Genomic DNA, 18,077 nt, shown 5'->3' on the forward strand with positions numbered 1-18,077 from the left:
GGTCTCTGATCGTCTGTGACCTCGCCTCCTTAGTCCAGGGGTTCTCAGCCTCAGCACCATTGGCATGGAGGACTGGATACTTCTTTGTGGGGACCGCCCTGGGCACTGGAGGATGTTAGCAGCGTCTCTGGCCTCTACTGACAGGTGCCAATAGCACCCCTCACCCAAGTTGTAAGATCAAAACTATCTTCAGACACTGTCTAATGTCCACCCCCCTTGTGAGAACTGCTACCTGTAAGGGTGATCTCTGAACCTTCCCTGAGAAAAAGAATTCAGGATTGAGAGCATCAAGGCATCAAATATGATGGCTTCTCTCAAGGAAATTCGGCCTAAAGGAATGCCCCCCTGGGTTTCTTTTCGCTACTGTGGGAACCAAGAGGCATTCATCTCCTGTATGCTGAGGCACCTGAAGTCAGCGTGTCAGTGCAGGTAGACCTAAGTTACTGTGCTCAGGTGGAGGCAATGCTTCCTGACACGAATTGAAGCTCCCAAGAGGGTAAGAAACACGACAAGAGCAGCAAGACACTATCCTGCAACATTCTGCTTCATGTGAGAAGAACTAACGTTGTAGGCATGAAACGGAAGAGACAGATCTTAACATATAAGACGATACTCCTCCTCCACTGGGGATGGTAAGAGAAAAAGGTTTATTTGCATTCAATGTTTTGAATCAGGGTGAAATAAACTTTCTGACATCTCCTTAGCTTTCTTAGCTCTTCACACCATCTGATATTATATTCTTTATATATTTGTTTGCCTGGTTGGTTCATGAATTGACGCTGCCTCCCCCCAAATTAAAGGCCCATGAATCCTATACATCCTTTTCACTCCTATATGTTCACATGCCTGCTACATACTTAAGCACTCAATAAATATTGATTGAACAAATGGGATGGAGTAAGCAATAGAAAATTGTTGCTAAATTCTGAAATTAGTGGACAGAAACTTCTCTAGATGTCTTTGTTCATCTCTGGTAGTGAGATAAGTCTTCATGAGAAAAGGGATTGGGCCAGATTCCTCATCTTATAAGCTTTCTTTCTTCTCCTTGACTCACAGTGAGCCATTTCCATTCGTTTATTTAGTAAATGTACATTCATGCCTGCTGTGAGCCAGGGACTGTTCCAGCTGCTAAGAACACCAAGATGAAGACACCATGCATCCTGCCTCCAAGGAGATCCTTTTTGGTTCATGTTATATGTGACTGTCTCATTTCCTAGCTCATTGGCCCCACTCCACCCAATTCTGTATTTTAACAAGAAGAGAACTTTTGGAGTAGATCTTCAGTGTATGGTGCACATGCTTGTGTGTGTGTGTGTGTGTGTGTGTGTGTGTGTGTGTAGGGGAGCAAACATGTCTGACTGGAACACAGGTATGTAAAGAAAACCAAGACTGGCTATCTGGCCTTTCATTTATAACGGAGTCAGGAGGCCTCATTTCTGTTGAATTATACCCCATTTCACAACAAGTACACACAGAAGACAACCAAATCTCCACTGTGACCAGACCCAGGGCTGGGTCACTCTGTCCCAGATGCTGCTCATACAAAACCACCAATTCCTTGTAGGACTCCACTCATTCATGTATTTACACAGAAAAACAATTCACCTACTTCGGGGCAGTAATCGCATGGACTAATGCTCAGATGCTCAAGTCTAAAGGCTGTTGAATTTTGCCTCTGGCAGAAGCTGAGGGAGACTGAAAGTAGACATCTGTCACAGCTGGAGACAAAGGTCCTAGACACCACATAGCAAGTCCTTCTGTGTTCACAACCCAAAGACCAACAGGCTGTCACCAAGCAGAAGCCTGGAAAGTTACTCTCCATGACAGCACAGCCAATCCATTTGTTTCAAATTCAATAGCATGAAAGCAAGTCTTTCAGCAGAACTGAGGGTAGTACTTGTGGCTTGGCGTAAATCCTTAACAGTGTTTTCCTGTATATCATATTGTACTCACCAACCAACCAACAAAACATGAAAGCAAAAATATATATATTTATGCAACAAGACATTGTATGATTATTCCTCTGAGACTAAAAGATGTGATAATCCTTTGATTTGCAATGTTAATTACTCAACTGTGAAGTTTGACTGAATAAACTTATCTGACAAACCTACAGTTCTACAATAGTCACCAGTTCTATTGGTTTGAGGAAAGAAAAATGGGGAGAGAGCTGTGCTTACCAGGAATTAGAATAACCAGAGAAACTAACAACACATGTACCGCTTAAATTCACTCAACGTGTCCCCAAGTATGGGGACATACTACGGGTAGTATGAAGATGATATTTGACTGGTACCTAGATGAACAATTTTGAATAGTTTATTTTAATGCATATCAGAAAATATACATGACTACTAAATTAAGGCTGACATTTCACAGATATTCTTACTTAGGGTAATAATAGCTTCTTTAAGACAGAGATCATTTAAACAAAAGTATTAAGCAGAGGAGCGATCCAAGACGGTGGAACAGATAAACACTGGGCCTGCATCCTTCTGTGAACACATTAAAATTACAACTAAATTATAGAACAATCAACCTGGAGAACCGTCTAAAGCCCAGCCGCTCAGAAGTCCTATAAGTAAAAATAATAGAAGAAGCCACACGAGACTGGTAGGAGGGGCGGAGACGTACAATGGACCCCAAAACTCCCTGCGGCGGTTGAGAGTCAGGAGGCATATCTCAGCCACGAAGGCTCCCCCTGATGGAGCAAGGGACCCCAGGCCCCCACACCAGAAAAGAGGAGCAACATCTGCCTGTGAAAAACAGTGGGGATTCTGACCATCCAGGTGGGAAGGCAGATGGCGGGAAACCCAGACACACTCTCTTGCAGTCACTCACCTTGGCCTCCAGTGGAGGGACGGTGACTCGGGGGCCCTCGGAGACATATGGGGTGTGTGTGGCTTCAGGGGCGGCCTGGAGGACCCGAGAGAGGGGTCCTCCTCCCAAGCAGCTGGCAGGCCAGCGCTATCTTTCCTGTGTTGAGCCCACGCCCTATGCTTAGGGCCAAATCTGAATCTGATTGACCTGGTGAGCTCCACCCTGATGACTGAGCTGGAACCTGCTCCAACCAACTCCAGCACAGCCGGAGGCACTTTCTCTGTGAGCAGGGAGCCCCCCTTGCATTGCACTCTTTCTTAGAAAACTATCAGACTCCACAGGCCCCAGGTGTCGCTCCAAATTGGTATTTTTTTTGCGGAGTCACTCCAAATTGGTATTTACAAAATAGACATGGGGATGTAAAGTAAAGCATAGGGAATATAGTCATTGATATGGTAATAACTATGTATAGTGCTAGGTGGGTCCTAGACTAGTCAGGGGGATCACTTCTTAAATTATACAAATGTCTAACCACTATGCTACACACCTGAAATTAGTATAAAATAACATTGAATGTCAACAACTGTAATTGATCCATTTAAAAAGGAGAGAAAAGGTGAAGGGGCATAAGAAGTTCAAATTTCCAGGGGTGGGGGGGAGGGCAGGAACCAAATCACGGGGATGTAATGTACAGCATGGGGAACATAGTCAATAATATTGTGACAGCATGGTACCATGTCAGATGGTCGTTGGACTTATGGTGATCACTTCTTTAGGTATATACATGTTGAATAACAATGGTATACCCCTGAAACTAATATAATATTGTATGTTAGCTGCATTTTTAATAAAAATCTTAAAATATATAGATACCCATCTGTAGACACATATGGCAAAAAGCATTAAGGTGGTTCTCAAAAGATGAAAGTTTGGAAATAATGGATTAATTTATTATTATTAGAGTTTGATGAGTTAGCAAAAATGCTATTAAGATCCATCAATTAGTATATCTGTTCCTGCCTTGTACCCATTCCCACCTTTTCTCCCAGTGTCTTGTGTCTGCACCAACTTCAAGTGGCTTCAAGGGGTATAGACATAGAAGAAGAATATTGCGCTGGTGTGTAAAAGACGTCCACTTCCCATTGCAATGGGTACATGAATTATCTTCATAAGGAGGTACTGTTTTGAATTAAGGATGTTTTCTCTGTTAATGAAGAATATTAAATATCCAAGAAACACCAATTCTACGGGGGAAAGTTTGGGATTATTGCACTGTGGATAGTGCCCTCGTGTGGATTCAATGTTTACCTACATTTTAAGTTATGAACTCTAAAATATGGCAGACAATGACAAACAAGACATGTGGGAACAGGAAACAGCAAAAGAACATGTGATCATTTGCTATTACCTGATCCTTTTGTTGAGCAGAATGAGATACCAATATGGCAGACAGGATGTCTGGTTCAGTACTTGGGAATCATCAGATATCCAATTCGTACAGGATGGTGCTTATGGTAGTTTTGGCTAACATGTCAACAAATCACACAAGACATTTTCATTTTCAGTTTTATTTTTATCAAAACAAAATAATTTAACCATGTAAAGAAGAAAATAAGTTTCCACAAATAACCAAGAAGGCAGTTGCTTCACTGACTATGAACAATCCACAGACTAGTAAGTTCTGAACAGTTGACTGCATACATAAGATACTGAGTCACCCTCTAGCTCCAAGTGACAGAGAGTTGCTATTTTCCCTGACTCCTTTCCTTCCACTGGTGAAGCAATATGCTCACATGCCCCTGTACTTTTTCAGATCAAATTATGTATATTCCCACATAACTGCACGGCATGGGTAAAAAGAATGGTGCAGGGTACAAATCTAGCAGACAAGATTTGCTGGGTCCTTGATATCTATATGTAATGAGTTCTGAAAGATAAGGACAAGTAATTGTGCTTAAGTATTGAGAAATGTAGTGTTTCAAAAGCCTAAGAGTCTTTCTCACAAGAACTCTGGGAATCACAACTGAAGTGAGCAAAAGCACACGAGCCCTGCGTGCTGCGGTGGGAGAAGTCCAATCGCCGTAGGGCCAGAAGAACCATTGGTACCTCACCATACTATAATAAATTACGTCTGGGGAGCAGAGCCGCAGACATTCTGATAATGATGACAGTTTCCACAACTATAAAAATCTGCTACACCAGGAAAATTTTGTGCAAAATGCAAATTTCTATGCTGGGTGGGGAAAAGGGTTAATGTGATCATTCTAAGTAATGAATGTAAAGGCAAGAAAACACTTTTCGGCATGAGGCTGCAAATCATTCATTCATCCTTCATGCCAAGAGCCATTGGTCACCACGCATTTTTGCAAGGTTATTTCCACCATCTGAGCTGGAGAGGAGGGGCTTCAGGAAGGAAAGTTTAACTTGCCTCCAGTTATCATGCTACCGACAGGGTTTTTATTACAATCCAGAGGCACCCCTCCCATCTTTTTTTCTTTTTTAAATCTCTTGGCAAATGAGCCATAGGTTCTCCTGGGCTGTGAATTAAAGGTATATTCGCTTCATCCAGAATCTCAAAGGTTATACCCAACAGGATGGATGAATTGTTCTCCATCATGCCTTACAAGAAGGAGGTTTCAGGCTGTCCATCAAAAACCACGTGGCTTTAAAAGTCCCTTAATAGTATAGGTTGCCAAGGGGGGACGTCAACCTCTTTTTTCCATGCATCTCTAACAAGTGAGATCTGGCCAGGTGTGGGTACAGCAGGAGAGATAAACACGGGTCCTGGCATTTGCACACCTTGACCCGAGAGAATAGCAAAGGATTCAGCGTGCCCCTTCCATTAGCTCATGCCAGCATCCTTGGATCTATTCTCTACGGAAGAAGCTGAGGCGCCAGTGGTTAAGACCCTTACCGGAAGATGCAATAAAATTAACAGCACTGGGGAGAAAGGGGGAGCCATGATCTAGAAACCCTAGTTTGCCCTGTTCTAAAATAGATTTGTTTTCCCTTAACCATTCCACAGTACACAGTTGTAGAGGAGAAAACTGCAGCAGTCATCAATTGACAATACCAAATCTTATTTTCAGTAACCTAGACTGGGTTATAGGTCACTGATGTTATCCTTAAAATGTATCCCATAATTGCATTCCACTTTAAGAAAACCCATAGGAAATCAAGATTTATAAAAATCAGAGATCATTTGTTGCTTTATAAAGGATTCTTCACACACACACACACACACACAAAATTACCTTAGGATGATTTGTAATAGCCATCTCCTCTAGGGTCATTCAAAATACATTTTTGCTTTGTTTTAAGCCACTGAAATATAGCTTTTCATAAATCCATGGTGACATAAAGTAAGGAACACTTGTAAACATTGCCACCCACTAGCTCAATGGCCAGCTGAGACAAGATGGTTTGCCAACCTGCTCACCTTTGTAAGAGAGACACAGGGAGTGTGGGGTGAACTCAACATCTTGCCGTATTTCATCTAGGTTGGGAGGTGGCAGCCAGCAATGGAGGCTCATAGAAGGACAGCGCTTCCATCACCATCCTGGGGTCAGTGCCATTTGGAGCTATGACTTGCTGACTTAGATCCAGTCATCCAGTTGACAGCTCAGCAACCACCCAGGAGAAAGATTATTTTCTCCCGTGACCAGGGCCCCCCAAGCCAATTCAGCCTACAGACACGTCTTCCACTCACACCGTGGTGTTCTGTTTTTGCTTTGAATTTCTAAATTACGAACCAACACTTATAAACTGGATGACTGCACCCCCAGACCTGGAACTCTGGGGAAAAAAATTAGACGAAACATCTCTGAGCTCACATTCTTTCTTGGCAATAATTGGCTAAATGTATTTTTGCTTCAGTTTCCCACCCAAACTTCTTGGGGGCAGGACCCCTCCCCACGGCGACCACCTCCAAGCCACCAAGCCCTTGTATGGAAAAAAGAGGGCTGCTCATTCCATCCTCATGAGGATCGGAGCCTGAAGAGACTGAGTCAGCTCACCTTGTCCAACCCTCTCATTCTCAGTCGGGAAAACCGAGGCACAAAGGGAGTGTGTGTCTTCACCGAGATTCCCCAGCCAGTTAAGAACCACGTCAGACCCTCTCTCCCTCCCTTCGGGACTCAGACCACTTTCCTAGACAGCCTGTCTTATCCAGGTGTCATGGGTATTTCAAAGGGCTGACCATCACCACCTCACCTTCGTTTGGTTCAAAAAGTACGCAACGTGAATGTCTACCATCCCTTTTCTCTCTTCTTACGTTTGTCTTATGAAGTCACGTGGCTATGTATGAGCTCATATGAAATGACCACAGATACAGGCTAAGTCGCCAGGGGAAGCCGGTCCCTCCTTGAGGAGTTTGATGAATAACCCTAAAGTTGGGAATTTCATATGGACATACTTGACACTTGACCATCCATGGTCACAGGCAAGAATGTGGTAAAGTACGTTCCTATGTGGGACGTGTTTGGCGTCACTCCCTTTGAACTACAAGATGTCCTATGAACATTGTTACATCCAAGTTAAGCCAAAAGTGCTTGGATAGCTATAAATTTTGAGTTGTACAAAATCATACCAAAAACAAGTATAAAATCTTATTGAAATGCAGCAGTGGAAACCTCTAAGTTGAAGGAGAAAGAGAGGCACGCAGTCCACGTGAGCCTTCGCTCTCTGAGCTAGCTGATGTCGGAGCAGCTATTTTGTTCTGCACGGGGCCCGCTGGCTTGCAATGCTGGGGGATCGTATCGGTGCTGTTCTGACTTGCACAATACAGAGGCTGATTTAATTTGACAGCAAAGTAACACCAAGCCCCCAAAATAAAATTACTGAGATGTAAAACAGCGTCAAAACTCCAATTAGTTTTGTATCCTTGAAGCTTCTGGAGGAAATCTAAAAGGCTCCCGTCACGATGAGCAGGCATCAATTTAAGCTGCAGAGATTACTAAAATGTAACCCTCTAATTGAAATTGCTCAGAGCACAATATGACAGAGGAGAATCACAGGAAAATAAGTGAATTTTTTCCCCCTCAAAAAAAAATGACTCATTACAGAGACTGTGCCATTAACTTTTAACACAACGTTCCTTTGCAAGAGCTGGAAAAACCAAGAGCTTCAGAGGTCTCAACAGAAAAGGCACCGGGCACAAGAGCAGTGCATGCGCTGTCACTGGATCACACACAAGCGTTGACCATTTGTGCGACATTGAAAGATAGTCAGCACTTCACCAGACCACAGACATTTTGAAGTGTATTTACAACTTTCACGAAGGAGGAGAATTGTTCTGACCAAACTTCAGGTTTTGAATGAACCTGGAGTTTTGTCTCCAGAGTGGACAGAAGTATCTCAGTACCCAATTCACACCCCATCTCCTTTGCAAGCCACCCCAACCGTCCCACAAACGCTTACCGCCTGTGACACAAACCCTCGGTGTACTAATGAGGAAGTCAGTCAGTCTCCTTGGTCACAGGGTTGGTTCAGTTGCTGATAAACGTGTCAATTGTGGTTCTATTGGTTAATGCCATTTTACAGGATGAGACAGTGGGGGGCTGTGGAGAGCCAAGCCACAGTCACCGTGTGTCAAACATTCTGAGCCTTTGCTTCACTGCCACCTTTGGCCAGCCTGGCACCATGTGAACACCAGCCAGATGTGCCCCAGGGCATCTGGGGAAGGGTGAGGCTGAGTTGGGGGGTTGGAGTTGGTTGAGGATGTCTTAGAAAGAACCCTAAATGGCTTCCTAATCTTTAGGTGCTTCACGAAGAGAGTTCAGGTCTCCCACCAGCTTGACAGCATTTACTGTGAAGCAACAAGAGTCTTTGACTGTAGATGCCATCTTTCTCTGGAGGCCTCATATTTCTATCACGAGTCGGTCTTCATCATCACTGCTGGTGTCACTGAGTTCCACTCGAGTCTGCTTTCTCATTCCTTCCAAACTCCTCTTCTTGATAGTTTTCGAAGGGGCTTCTGGGATTTCCGTGGGCTGCCCTGGGTTAGAAGGAACCACACAATCCTTCAGAGCAATTAATCCAGATACATGGCATTTCTCACTGTCATTTCCTACAGGAGGGCAGGGGACGAGCGCTTCCCCACACCCAGATTGCCCCCCAGAAGGAAAAAGTGTCTTGTGTCTTCCCTCCTCTGGGTGTGAACTAGTTGAACCTGGTCCTGAAACTGGTATTTCAAGGTGAGCTTTTCCAGGTGACCTCAGTGGAACTGGACCAGATATTCCTCGCCCAGGTGAAGGTTTCCTTGGCAAGAGTGACGGTGCTATGCCCTCTGCTATAGCTTTTCTGTCTGGGGAGCTCTCTGTCAGGGTCTCCCCTGCAGTTCGGCCATGGTCCAGGGGCTCTGCACTGTGAATTTCCAGCGTTGTGTGACCTGCTCTTGCCCCCAGAGAAGTACAACTGGCAGCTGCAGAGGCAGCAACATCATGCTGGGGGGAGTTTCCTTTGGACACAAAGGAAGAAGGCTCTTGGGCATCTGAGGAAATGCACCATCTGGGGTCTGCTGAGACTTGCTCCTGGGAGGGTGGCTGCTGTGTCTCAAGCAATCCCACATCGAGGCCATTGCCACGAGACAGAAGGCTATCACTAGCCACTGTCATGCGGGAGCCAGACGGCAGAGATATAACTGACCCCACAGCGGCGTTCTGAGGACAACAGTCACCACACTCATCAGCAGAGGGAGAAAGACCCTGCAACAAAGTACAAAGGAAAATAAACGAGGAGGAAAAAGGTTAATTGGTACCAAGAAACTAGTGGCCAGAAACGTGGTCCTCCATGAAAACAATGTCTTGGGTTCTTAATGATTCTTTACCAAGCATGAACTTCAATGTCATATTCTCGATAAGTTTCCATTCATAGCTAAGTGGTGCATTAACGTGAGGAAAGTTCCCTGGTGACACTAAATCGGCTGATAGGAGGCTGTGTATTTTCACCTGGCTTTGTGAAAACCCAGAGCCCTCGATTATCCAGCCAGTCCTCAGATTCCAATTTTAAATCACAACGGCTCGTGGTGTGGTTGAGCTGTTCTGTAGCACCGCATATGTAAAGTTTTCCAGATGAGCTTTTTTCAAAGTGTGCACCAGCATTTTTCTGTTTTTCCACCCTCAGCCCCCCACCCCCAGTCTGGCTGGCAGTGACGTCATGTTGCAGGGGCATCTACAGAATGACAGCATCTCGATTCCGTTCAGGAATGAACACCATGCTTATTATTTTTAACAAATGGTCAGGGTCAACCCAACGGTTTCAGAGCCAGTCACGCATTTCTCGGGCACACAGGGTTTGGAGGCGTTTGTTTGCCTCATGGGCGGGGGGTCTGAGCAAGTTTTGCCCCAGCGAACACCAACAACAAGGCAAGGAGAGACACAAACCCAGACCCCGGCTAGCAGACACAGCCCGAAATCCAAACTCCCACCTTCACGGTCAGTGTGTCTGTCTCTCTGACAGCCCTTGAACTTGTGCTGGGGGAGATGCCTCTGGAGGTTGGTCTGCTCTCCTCTGCTTCCTCCTCTTTGCTCCCACAACCAAGAGGCGAGTCTGAGGTGGCACAGGGTGGCTCCCCGTGCAGATTGCGACCTAAAAAGCGGGAGACACATGTATAGACACCTGACATTATAAAATCACCAAACAGTAATTTCCTAGGAGTTTATTTGCCTCTTCATGACCAGCTCTGAGCTCATGAGCCCTCATCGCACAAGGCGCACACGGGAAACCGATTTGCCTTGAACCAGTTCACCTGGTCAAGGAAAATGGCTCCGCTTCTGCTGAGGAAAGAAGTGGAAAATCCAATTCCCAAAGACAGAAAAATCCCTAAATATTTTTAAAATATTGCACGTGCCTCTTTTTCATCAGGGTCATCTTCTGGCCATATTTGTGCATTTTAGATTGGCTTGAATTCAACCAGAGGTGGAGAGTAGGAATTTCCCCCTGTATGATGTGCGACGTCTTGGTTGCCACCAGAGCCCTGGGCACTAGAACATGAGGCTGGCTATGTGTTGCTGTTGTTTTGTGCTGGTTACTGTTTGATTGGTGGGGGAGGAGGGGGATGGAGGGGCAAAGGTGTGACCTGAACAACATCCATAGAACAGCCTCTCTCTTTGGAGGGCACAGCTGCTTTCCCCTCACACCCCGCCCTGACTCTTGCGTCTGTTTTATCATATTGGCCTGCAACGCAGGTCAAAAGTACCACAGAATTTCTGAGAGGGTAAACCCATCATGAGAGATCAGAAAAACTTCCTAGAATGGCTGTGTCACCAGAGAAAAGCATTAGACCCACTTTTAAATCGGCTTTTATTTTGATTAAAGTTACATATGCACCGAGTTCTAAAAAGTCAAATCTTTCTACTTGTTAAAAAAAAAAACAGCTACATCTGCCCACGCACTCATCTTTTCCCACTTTTGAGTCTTTTAATATTTATCTCCTTCCCTCCTGGTAACATGTTATAGCACGGCGCCTTGATGTTTCCCCCCCCCCACACTTTGGAGGATAGCCTAGGACTTCTCATAGGGGGGACGAGGGTTTAGGGTGAGTGCCCCTCATCCATACCTTCACTGCTCCCTTATATATGCACACTGTGCACCCTTCTGTCTTCTCAACAGTTGTGTGACTGTGCTGTCGTGGTTTCGTGGAGAATGGCTGGTGTTACATTTTTACATGCAGGAACATGCTTTTCACCACTGAGCTAAGCAACGAGCTCTGATTACAGACTTACTTCCAACACGGTTTTCCCAGTAGCTAATAATTCCTTTGCTTTTTCCTCTTGCTTAGTTTTCCATGGACTTATTACGAAAATCATCCCCCAACCTCCTTCCCAATTGCCTAAGGTTTCATTTCATGTCCTTGGAAAGATCCCTCGTGCAAGTTTCTGGCCTGTGCCCAGGACCCACCGTGAGGCCGTGCCCTGGGTCCCCCTCCACCCCCACCCTGGCAGCCCTTTTCTCCAGGATGGTTCCCAGGCTCTCACGCTTCTTTTTCCTTGGTTGACTCCCTTGCTTTCCTAATGTGACACTTCCGGTAGCTTCATGAGAAGGAGTGTGTGACATAAAATCGTCTAGACTTTCATTGTCTGCTGGTCTGAGTAGAGCACTCTGAACTGGAATTTATTTTCCTGCAGAACGGGAGACACCACTCCGCTGAGTCCTAGCTGCTGGGAAGTCTGGAGCCAACATGATGTGTGATCCATGGTCCTTTGCGTGAATCCTTTTTGTGTTCCTCTGTCTGAAAATTCCTAGGCTCCTCTCTGTCCCAGTGTCACCGTGGTCCTGAGTCTACTTCCCTTCAGTGTCTGGGCACTCGATGCACCCTTTTGATCTGAATCATATCCCTCGGTCTTAGAAAAATGTTATTACTTTGATGTTTTCCCCCTTATGTTTTGCCTTCTCTCTCTTTCTGATAGATTATTGGACCTCCTGGTCTAATCCTCTGCTGTTCATATCTTTTGTCTTCTCTTTTCTATCTCTTTGTCTTTTTATTTTACTTTTGTGGGAATTCTTTCACTTTTGTATTCCAACTCATAAGTGTCTATTTCTGCTACTGTGTTTTCATTTCTAAGAGCCCACTATTATTATGAGTAATCATTAGTATTCCTTCTTTAGAGCATCTGCTATTATTTCATGGCTCCAACGCCTTCTCTTAAATCTCTGTCAATATCAGTAATGATTTGTTGTTATTGCTAAAGTTCGTCTCTCCCTCCATAGCGTCTCCTTCTTCCAAATTCCTTTGTTTTTATTTGTTTTTATCTTTTTTTTTCATATTAAAGGCTTTCCTGAGATAGTCATCCATCTTAACTATCTGCCCTTGTTTAAGAAACAGGCACAAAAAAGCTGTTTGGGAGCTCTTTACAAGTACAATTTGTCAACCATGGGCCACCCTGCGTGGTGATCGCGTTGCCCTGTTTAAGTGGGGACCCTGAAGTCCCTCCCCTTGGTCTTCCACATGACTGGTCAGCTCCTACATGAGTACCCTCCAACCTCCTGCCTGGAAAGTACAAGCTCGGCTGCCAGCACACTGGAGCCAAAAGTGGGGACAAGAGTCAGGGAACTTGATGTGTTGTGTCAACCATTTGGCTAAACCCTCTGTTTTCAATATAGCCCCCTCACTCTCTGCTAATCTAACTGCCCAGTGTCCCCCAGCATTTTGTATGCGCTCCAGAGACTAAGCCCCCAATATTCTGCAGGGAAGTTACCACACTGTGCGAAGTAGGGGTAGGGTGCAGATTTGGGGGGTCTGACTGCTGCTTAGCCTTTCAGCCAAGCTTCCTATGTTCAGCCTCACCTGCTACAACAACTTTCTGCGTTTTTAGGGGTGCACCTGCTGTTAAGCCGGGATTCCATTCCCTGGGGTCTGCTCCGTCGGACACGCTCAGCCTCTGTGTTCCAGCCCCAACCATGGCAGCGTTTCCCCTCCTGTCACTGCGTCCTTGTGGGCCTGTGCATCGCGAACACATTTCTTTACTAACTTCTGGATTTTTAGAGGAAAGTGGAGGTCAATGAATGTGTTCTGTCCTCCATCTTGAACCAAAAGAGCAGACCCACTTATATCTCAAGGGGCATGTTATTAGATTATCACTAATCCTGAGCAAATTATCTTTGAAAATCTATAGAAAAGTGTGACGGTTTGAGAAAAAAGCAATGATTATTCTTTCATACAGTCTTCACTTGAGCACCTGCCTATTGGGGTTGTCTAATGACACAGAACCAGGCTTTTGGACTTCCACGCATTTTCTCCACAAATATGTCCAGGACCCCTTCCCTAAGCCAGCCACCATGCTCAACCTTGAGGAACCGGAGACCCAGACAATGGTGCTGTGGCCCCCAACAGCTTCTGTCCCAATGGAGGGCGAGAAAAAAGGCAAGCAAAGTGATAGATGAGATCATTTAAGGTTGTGACAGGGGTCATGAAGACAATAAGCGTCGGGGGGGGGGATATCCCAGACAGTAAAGATAAATGGGGGTATTACAGAGAGTAAGGAGAAACGGGGGGCTATGACAGAGGCTGGCAATAGACAGGGAAGGCAGAATATTACAGAGTAATGATAAGCAGGGGTATTATTACAGGGAGTAACACTAAATGGGGGCATATTACAGAGAGTAATTATGGGGGGGGGGTGACTGTTTTTACATAATTGAGGAAAGCCGCTCTGAAAAAAGTGACAGCTTTAATTAGATCTTCAGGATGAGAAAGGCCAGCCCACAAAGGCCATCCCAGACAAAAGAGGAAGAGAGGGAAAGGCCCTGAGTGGGAAGGAGCCTGGGGGAGTGAGGAACCGACGGTGGGCCATCGTGGAGTGAGGGTGCTGAGCAGAGCAGGAGGCAAAATGAAGGTGGGGATGGCGACGGGGGCTGAGGTCTGGCGGGGTGCAGGTAGCTGATGGAAAGGATCTAGATTTTAGTCTACACTCATTGAGAAGGATCAGTGTTTCCAGCAGGGCTCCGCATCCTTTAGAGATGCCACTATCTGGAGCCTACATTTGGGGGAGAGAGAAGTAGAGGTGGAAAAACCAGTCACAAGATTACCAGGGTAGTTTGGGGGCCGGATGGGCTGGCTTGGCTAAAGTAGCCACTCTCACCCATGAAAAACCACCAAAAGATAATAATGATGATAAACGTTTCTATAGCTCCATAGTTTACCAAGCACAAGTACCTCACTCTAAGTGGATTAAGCTGTGTCCCCACAGTGACAAAACAACCGGGCAATTCATTCAATTCAATGAAGAGGTAAAACCAATTAGTATAGAGAACATAATCAGATTGGCCAAATGTCTTCTCAGCGGGTTGTTTGGGTTTTTAAGCTTAGCGGAAAGGCCATGTGCACATTTGACCAATAACTTCTGACTCATCTGAGAAAGTAAGGGAGGCAAATCCATTGATTGAATTTGCTTGTGACCTACAGTCTACAGACGAAAGTGAGTTATCTTTAATAATTGTGAAAAATGCCCAAATAATGTCCCCAAAGTGTGTTAAACGAATTTGGATTATTGAAGAAGGGTGCTAACTTGCTTTTAAATGAATGGCCCTTTTCAAAAAGTAAAAAGTGCCCTGGCCAAATGTTAAGGCACAGAGTGTGATCCTGTTTAGGTTTCAGCATCACTCTATGAATCACTTCAGAAATTTCGGATTCTGCCATCATAATGCAATCGTCAGAAATTCCACCACTGTCACACAATTATGCGAATCTTATTAGAAAAACCATCTCTCATCACAGCTCTGTGTGACGCTCTGCTCTCCCCCTGATTAAAGCCTGCGTTTTTAATAATTTTCCTCAGAGATAATTGCCCAGCTACATTGAGAGAGGAAGAGACTGCTTAAAGTGTTATAGCAAATTTCAATTTACCCATCTTGAAAAGGCTACAGGAAACTGTAAAATCATTAGAAAGAAAATGGGATGAAGAAACAACAAGATGAAACTTACCACATGGCTGTACATGCCTCTGATGGCAACCCTTCTCATGGCCATCTAATTCCTAGGCCTTATGAAAATGCTGATAAACATATTACTCAAATAGCCTTCTCTGAAAATACATGTAGTTGGATACATTTTTTTCCACTTGCCCCAATACGCCAAAAACTCCATGAATTTAGAGTCCAAAATCTGTGAATTATGAGGAAGGGATAATAGTGAGCCCCCCACCTTGGCCTCCGAAGCAAGCTGTAAGCATAAACAAGAATGAGGGTGTAATCTCTTACATTATTAATTGATCTGCGAGTAAATTGTTTAGCAGGATGCACAGTGTGCTAGCAAGTATAATCTGCCATTACTTAAGGAAAGCCAAGCAGAGCTCTAAAAGCAATCACTCTGAGGGCAGGGATTTCTGCTCATTTATTCCAAAGTTTATTGAGCCCATTTTTTATTTGAGTCTGTCTTTTTGAGCCCATATTATTGAACCTAAATATTTACTGAGCCTCTGTTTATTGAGCATGGAGCTCAGCCATTACTGGACGGTAGGAGCTGTGCGGAGCCCAGGCAGCGTATCCCATGGCAAACAAGGCAGACACCCTCATGGAAATTACAGTCTAACGGGGGAGAAAGTCAGTCAGCAAATAATTACACAAAAAACTCACCAAGCAAATGTAGGCAGTACTATGAAAGAAAAAGTGGAAGGTTCTATGAGATAGTGAAACAGGGCCCTGACCCCACCTACCTCTATGGAAAAGAGTAAAACCACATTCACTATAAAATCATTCTGAGCTGCACCTGCTTTGGCTGGTTTTCTCGCTAATAAGCCTGAACCATTCATTCATATATATATATATATATATATATATATATATATATATATATATANAGAGAGAGAGAGAGAGAGAGAGAGAGAGAGAGAGAGAGAGAGAGAGATTGAAATATATATATATATTATTTTATTTTTAAGTTTCTATTCCGTGCCAGATATTGTACTAAAATTTTTTGAAAGTAAATTCATTTGTTTCTGCAATTCTATTACAATTTTGTTTATTAACGCCTCTACAGAACAACAACAGCAACAAAACATGGCTGAAAGTGATGAAAGAAAGTGGCTTTACTTCTCTCTGGCAGAGGCTGGGGGACGTCGATTTCAATCGGAAAATGATCAGACGTCAGTAGGCGGTAAGCGGTGAGAAGCTGCCTCAGACTCAGTTCCACAGGCAGAGGGGGCTCAAGAGAGGGCCAGAAAAATATATTTATCGAGTACAGCCTCGGGTATTTTTGTACTATCCTAATGCAATCTTTTGAAAGTTTGCCTCCAAGTAATCACAAACGAATCTTTTATTTCAGACACCACTTTTCTTAGTGGTTTTCATCTCTTTTCTATTTCTTTGATGACAGGCAATCAGGACAGGAACTCTTCCCACACAGAAATTCTTCACCTTAACTATGTGCTGTGCAAAGCGCTGTTTAAAATCTTGCTTTAAGTTAAAATTTTTATCATGTCCAGACAACAAGAGCATGACTTTAAAATACAGAGTAGAAATAGGATGATAAAATCCGGTAAGGATAAAAGATGATAAACGGGGTGCCACTGGGAAACGCCAGGTCCCCAGGCTGGACCCAGCAACCCTATTTTATGTACCATTATTTTAAAAGTTTCTGGTTGCCAAATGAAAATTGTCTATGTGGGTCTCTTCCCTGTGACATAACTGATATACTCGCAACAGCTTCTCATCTTTCCTCAAGATTTACACCCAAAAATGAAGGAGAAATTATTCTGTTTCAGCAATTTTGGAGCACTATGATTTAACTAATAGCTTTAGGGAAAGAATTAATACTTCTCTATTAATTCTAATGAGAGAAGATGTAGGAAAGTCATTAGCTCCTGTCAAAGAAGGAGAGAGAAGGCAAAGGGGGTGAGGAGCCCCAGAAAGACCCCTCCCCAGCTCAGGCACACCTTCTGAGAAGTCTGAGAAGTCGGGAGAACAGGGAGGAGAGACGTTAGCTCCCCTGAGGCCTGGGATGAACCAACAAAGGACGCTCCTGAAGAAAACCCAGTGAACAAAGCCAACCTCTACCTTTACTCCAGGGACACAGTCAAGCCTCTTCATATAGTATTTAGCAATTGCACCTTTTATGTGTGTGCAATTAGGCAACGCTTTTACTTCAGAAACTACCTGTAATCACGGCTGTCTCTATATCTCTGTTCCTGAGATGAAAGAAAAGTGTTTTGATCACTTTCTCCTCTGAGATGTTTTCTCCAAACTCGGTGAATGGGGCTGGTTTGAAGCCTTTTAGTGACTTTAAAGCTTGGTCATGTACAGAATTCCACACCGTTCCTTCAAAAAGTGACACAGAGGCCAACGGAATAAAGAGGAATAATGAAAACGGCTCAGGAACACACTTGGAAAAGTTTATCTCAAAATCCACAAGGAAAATGGGTTTTGTGGATCTGTTTATGCCAGTAGTTCTAAACTGGAGGAGATGTCCAGAGATGTTTTTGGTTGTTCCGATTTGGGGGGGGGGGCAGCGCTCCTAGCAGCTCATGGGTGGGGGCCAGGGGTGCTGCCCCACGCCCTGCATTGTCCCCAACAGCTCGCCCACCACAGAGAGCAACCCAGCTGCAAAGGTCAGCAGGGCTGCCATCCAGAAACCCTGGTTTAAACCAAAAATCCCAAACTCGAACACCGCAGGGACGGACGAGTAACATAAATGAGGGAAGTCCCCACCCTTGGGCGTGGGCTGCGATGGATGGAGAGCATGTTCAAGCTCAAGGGTGAAGCTGGCCCTCACCCCCTGCCAGCTAACACCGTGAGGGACCAAGGGTCCAGTTCACCAGAACGGT

General features: G+C 44.6%; 1 protein-coding gene across 2 annotated transcripts in view; it reads right to left on the bottom strand.

Moving 5' to 3' along the window:
* Positions 1-4,421: 4,421 nt before the first annotated feature.
* The window catches only part of ZNF831 (zinc finger protein 831), a 97,368-nt gene continuing 83,712 nt past the window's right edge, over positions 4,422-18,077 (bottom strand). For both annotated transcript variants that reach the window (XM_019637118.1, XM_019637119.1), the window contains exons 5-6: positions 10,247-10,407; positions 4,422-9,524 (exon numbers count right to left, since the gene is read on the bottom strand). In XM_019637118.1, the coding sequence (XP_019492663.1) occupies positions 8,679-9,524; positions 10,247-10,407 (1,007 nt within the window). In that variant the 3' untranslated portion in view covers positions 4,422-8,678. The remainder of the gene's footprint in view (positions 9,525-10,246; positions 10,408-18,077) is intronic.

The sequence above is a fragment of the Hipposideros armiger genome, unplaced genomic scaffold (genome assembly GCF_001890085.2).
Source record: "Hipposideros armiger isolate ML-2016 unplaced genomic scaffold, ASM189008v1 scaffold_32, whole genome shotgun sequence".
Classification (NCBI taxonomy): domain Eukaryota; kingdom Metazoa; phylum Chordata; class Mammalia; order Chiroptera; family Hipposideridae; genus Hipposideros; species Hipposideros armiger.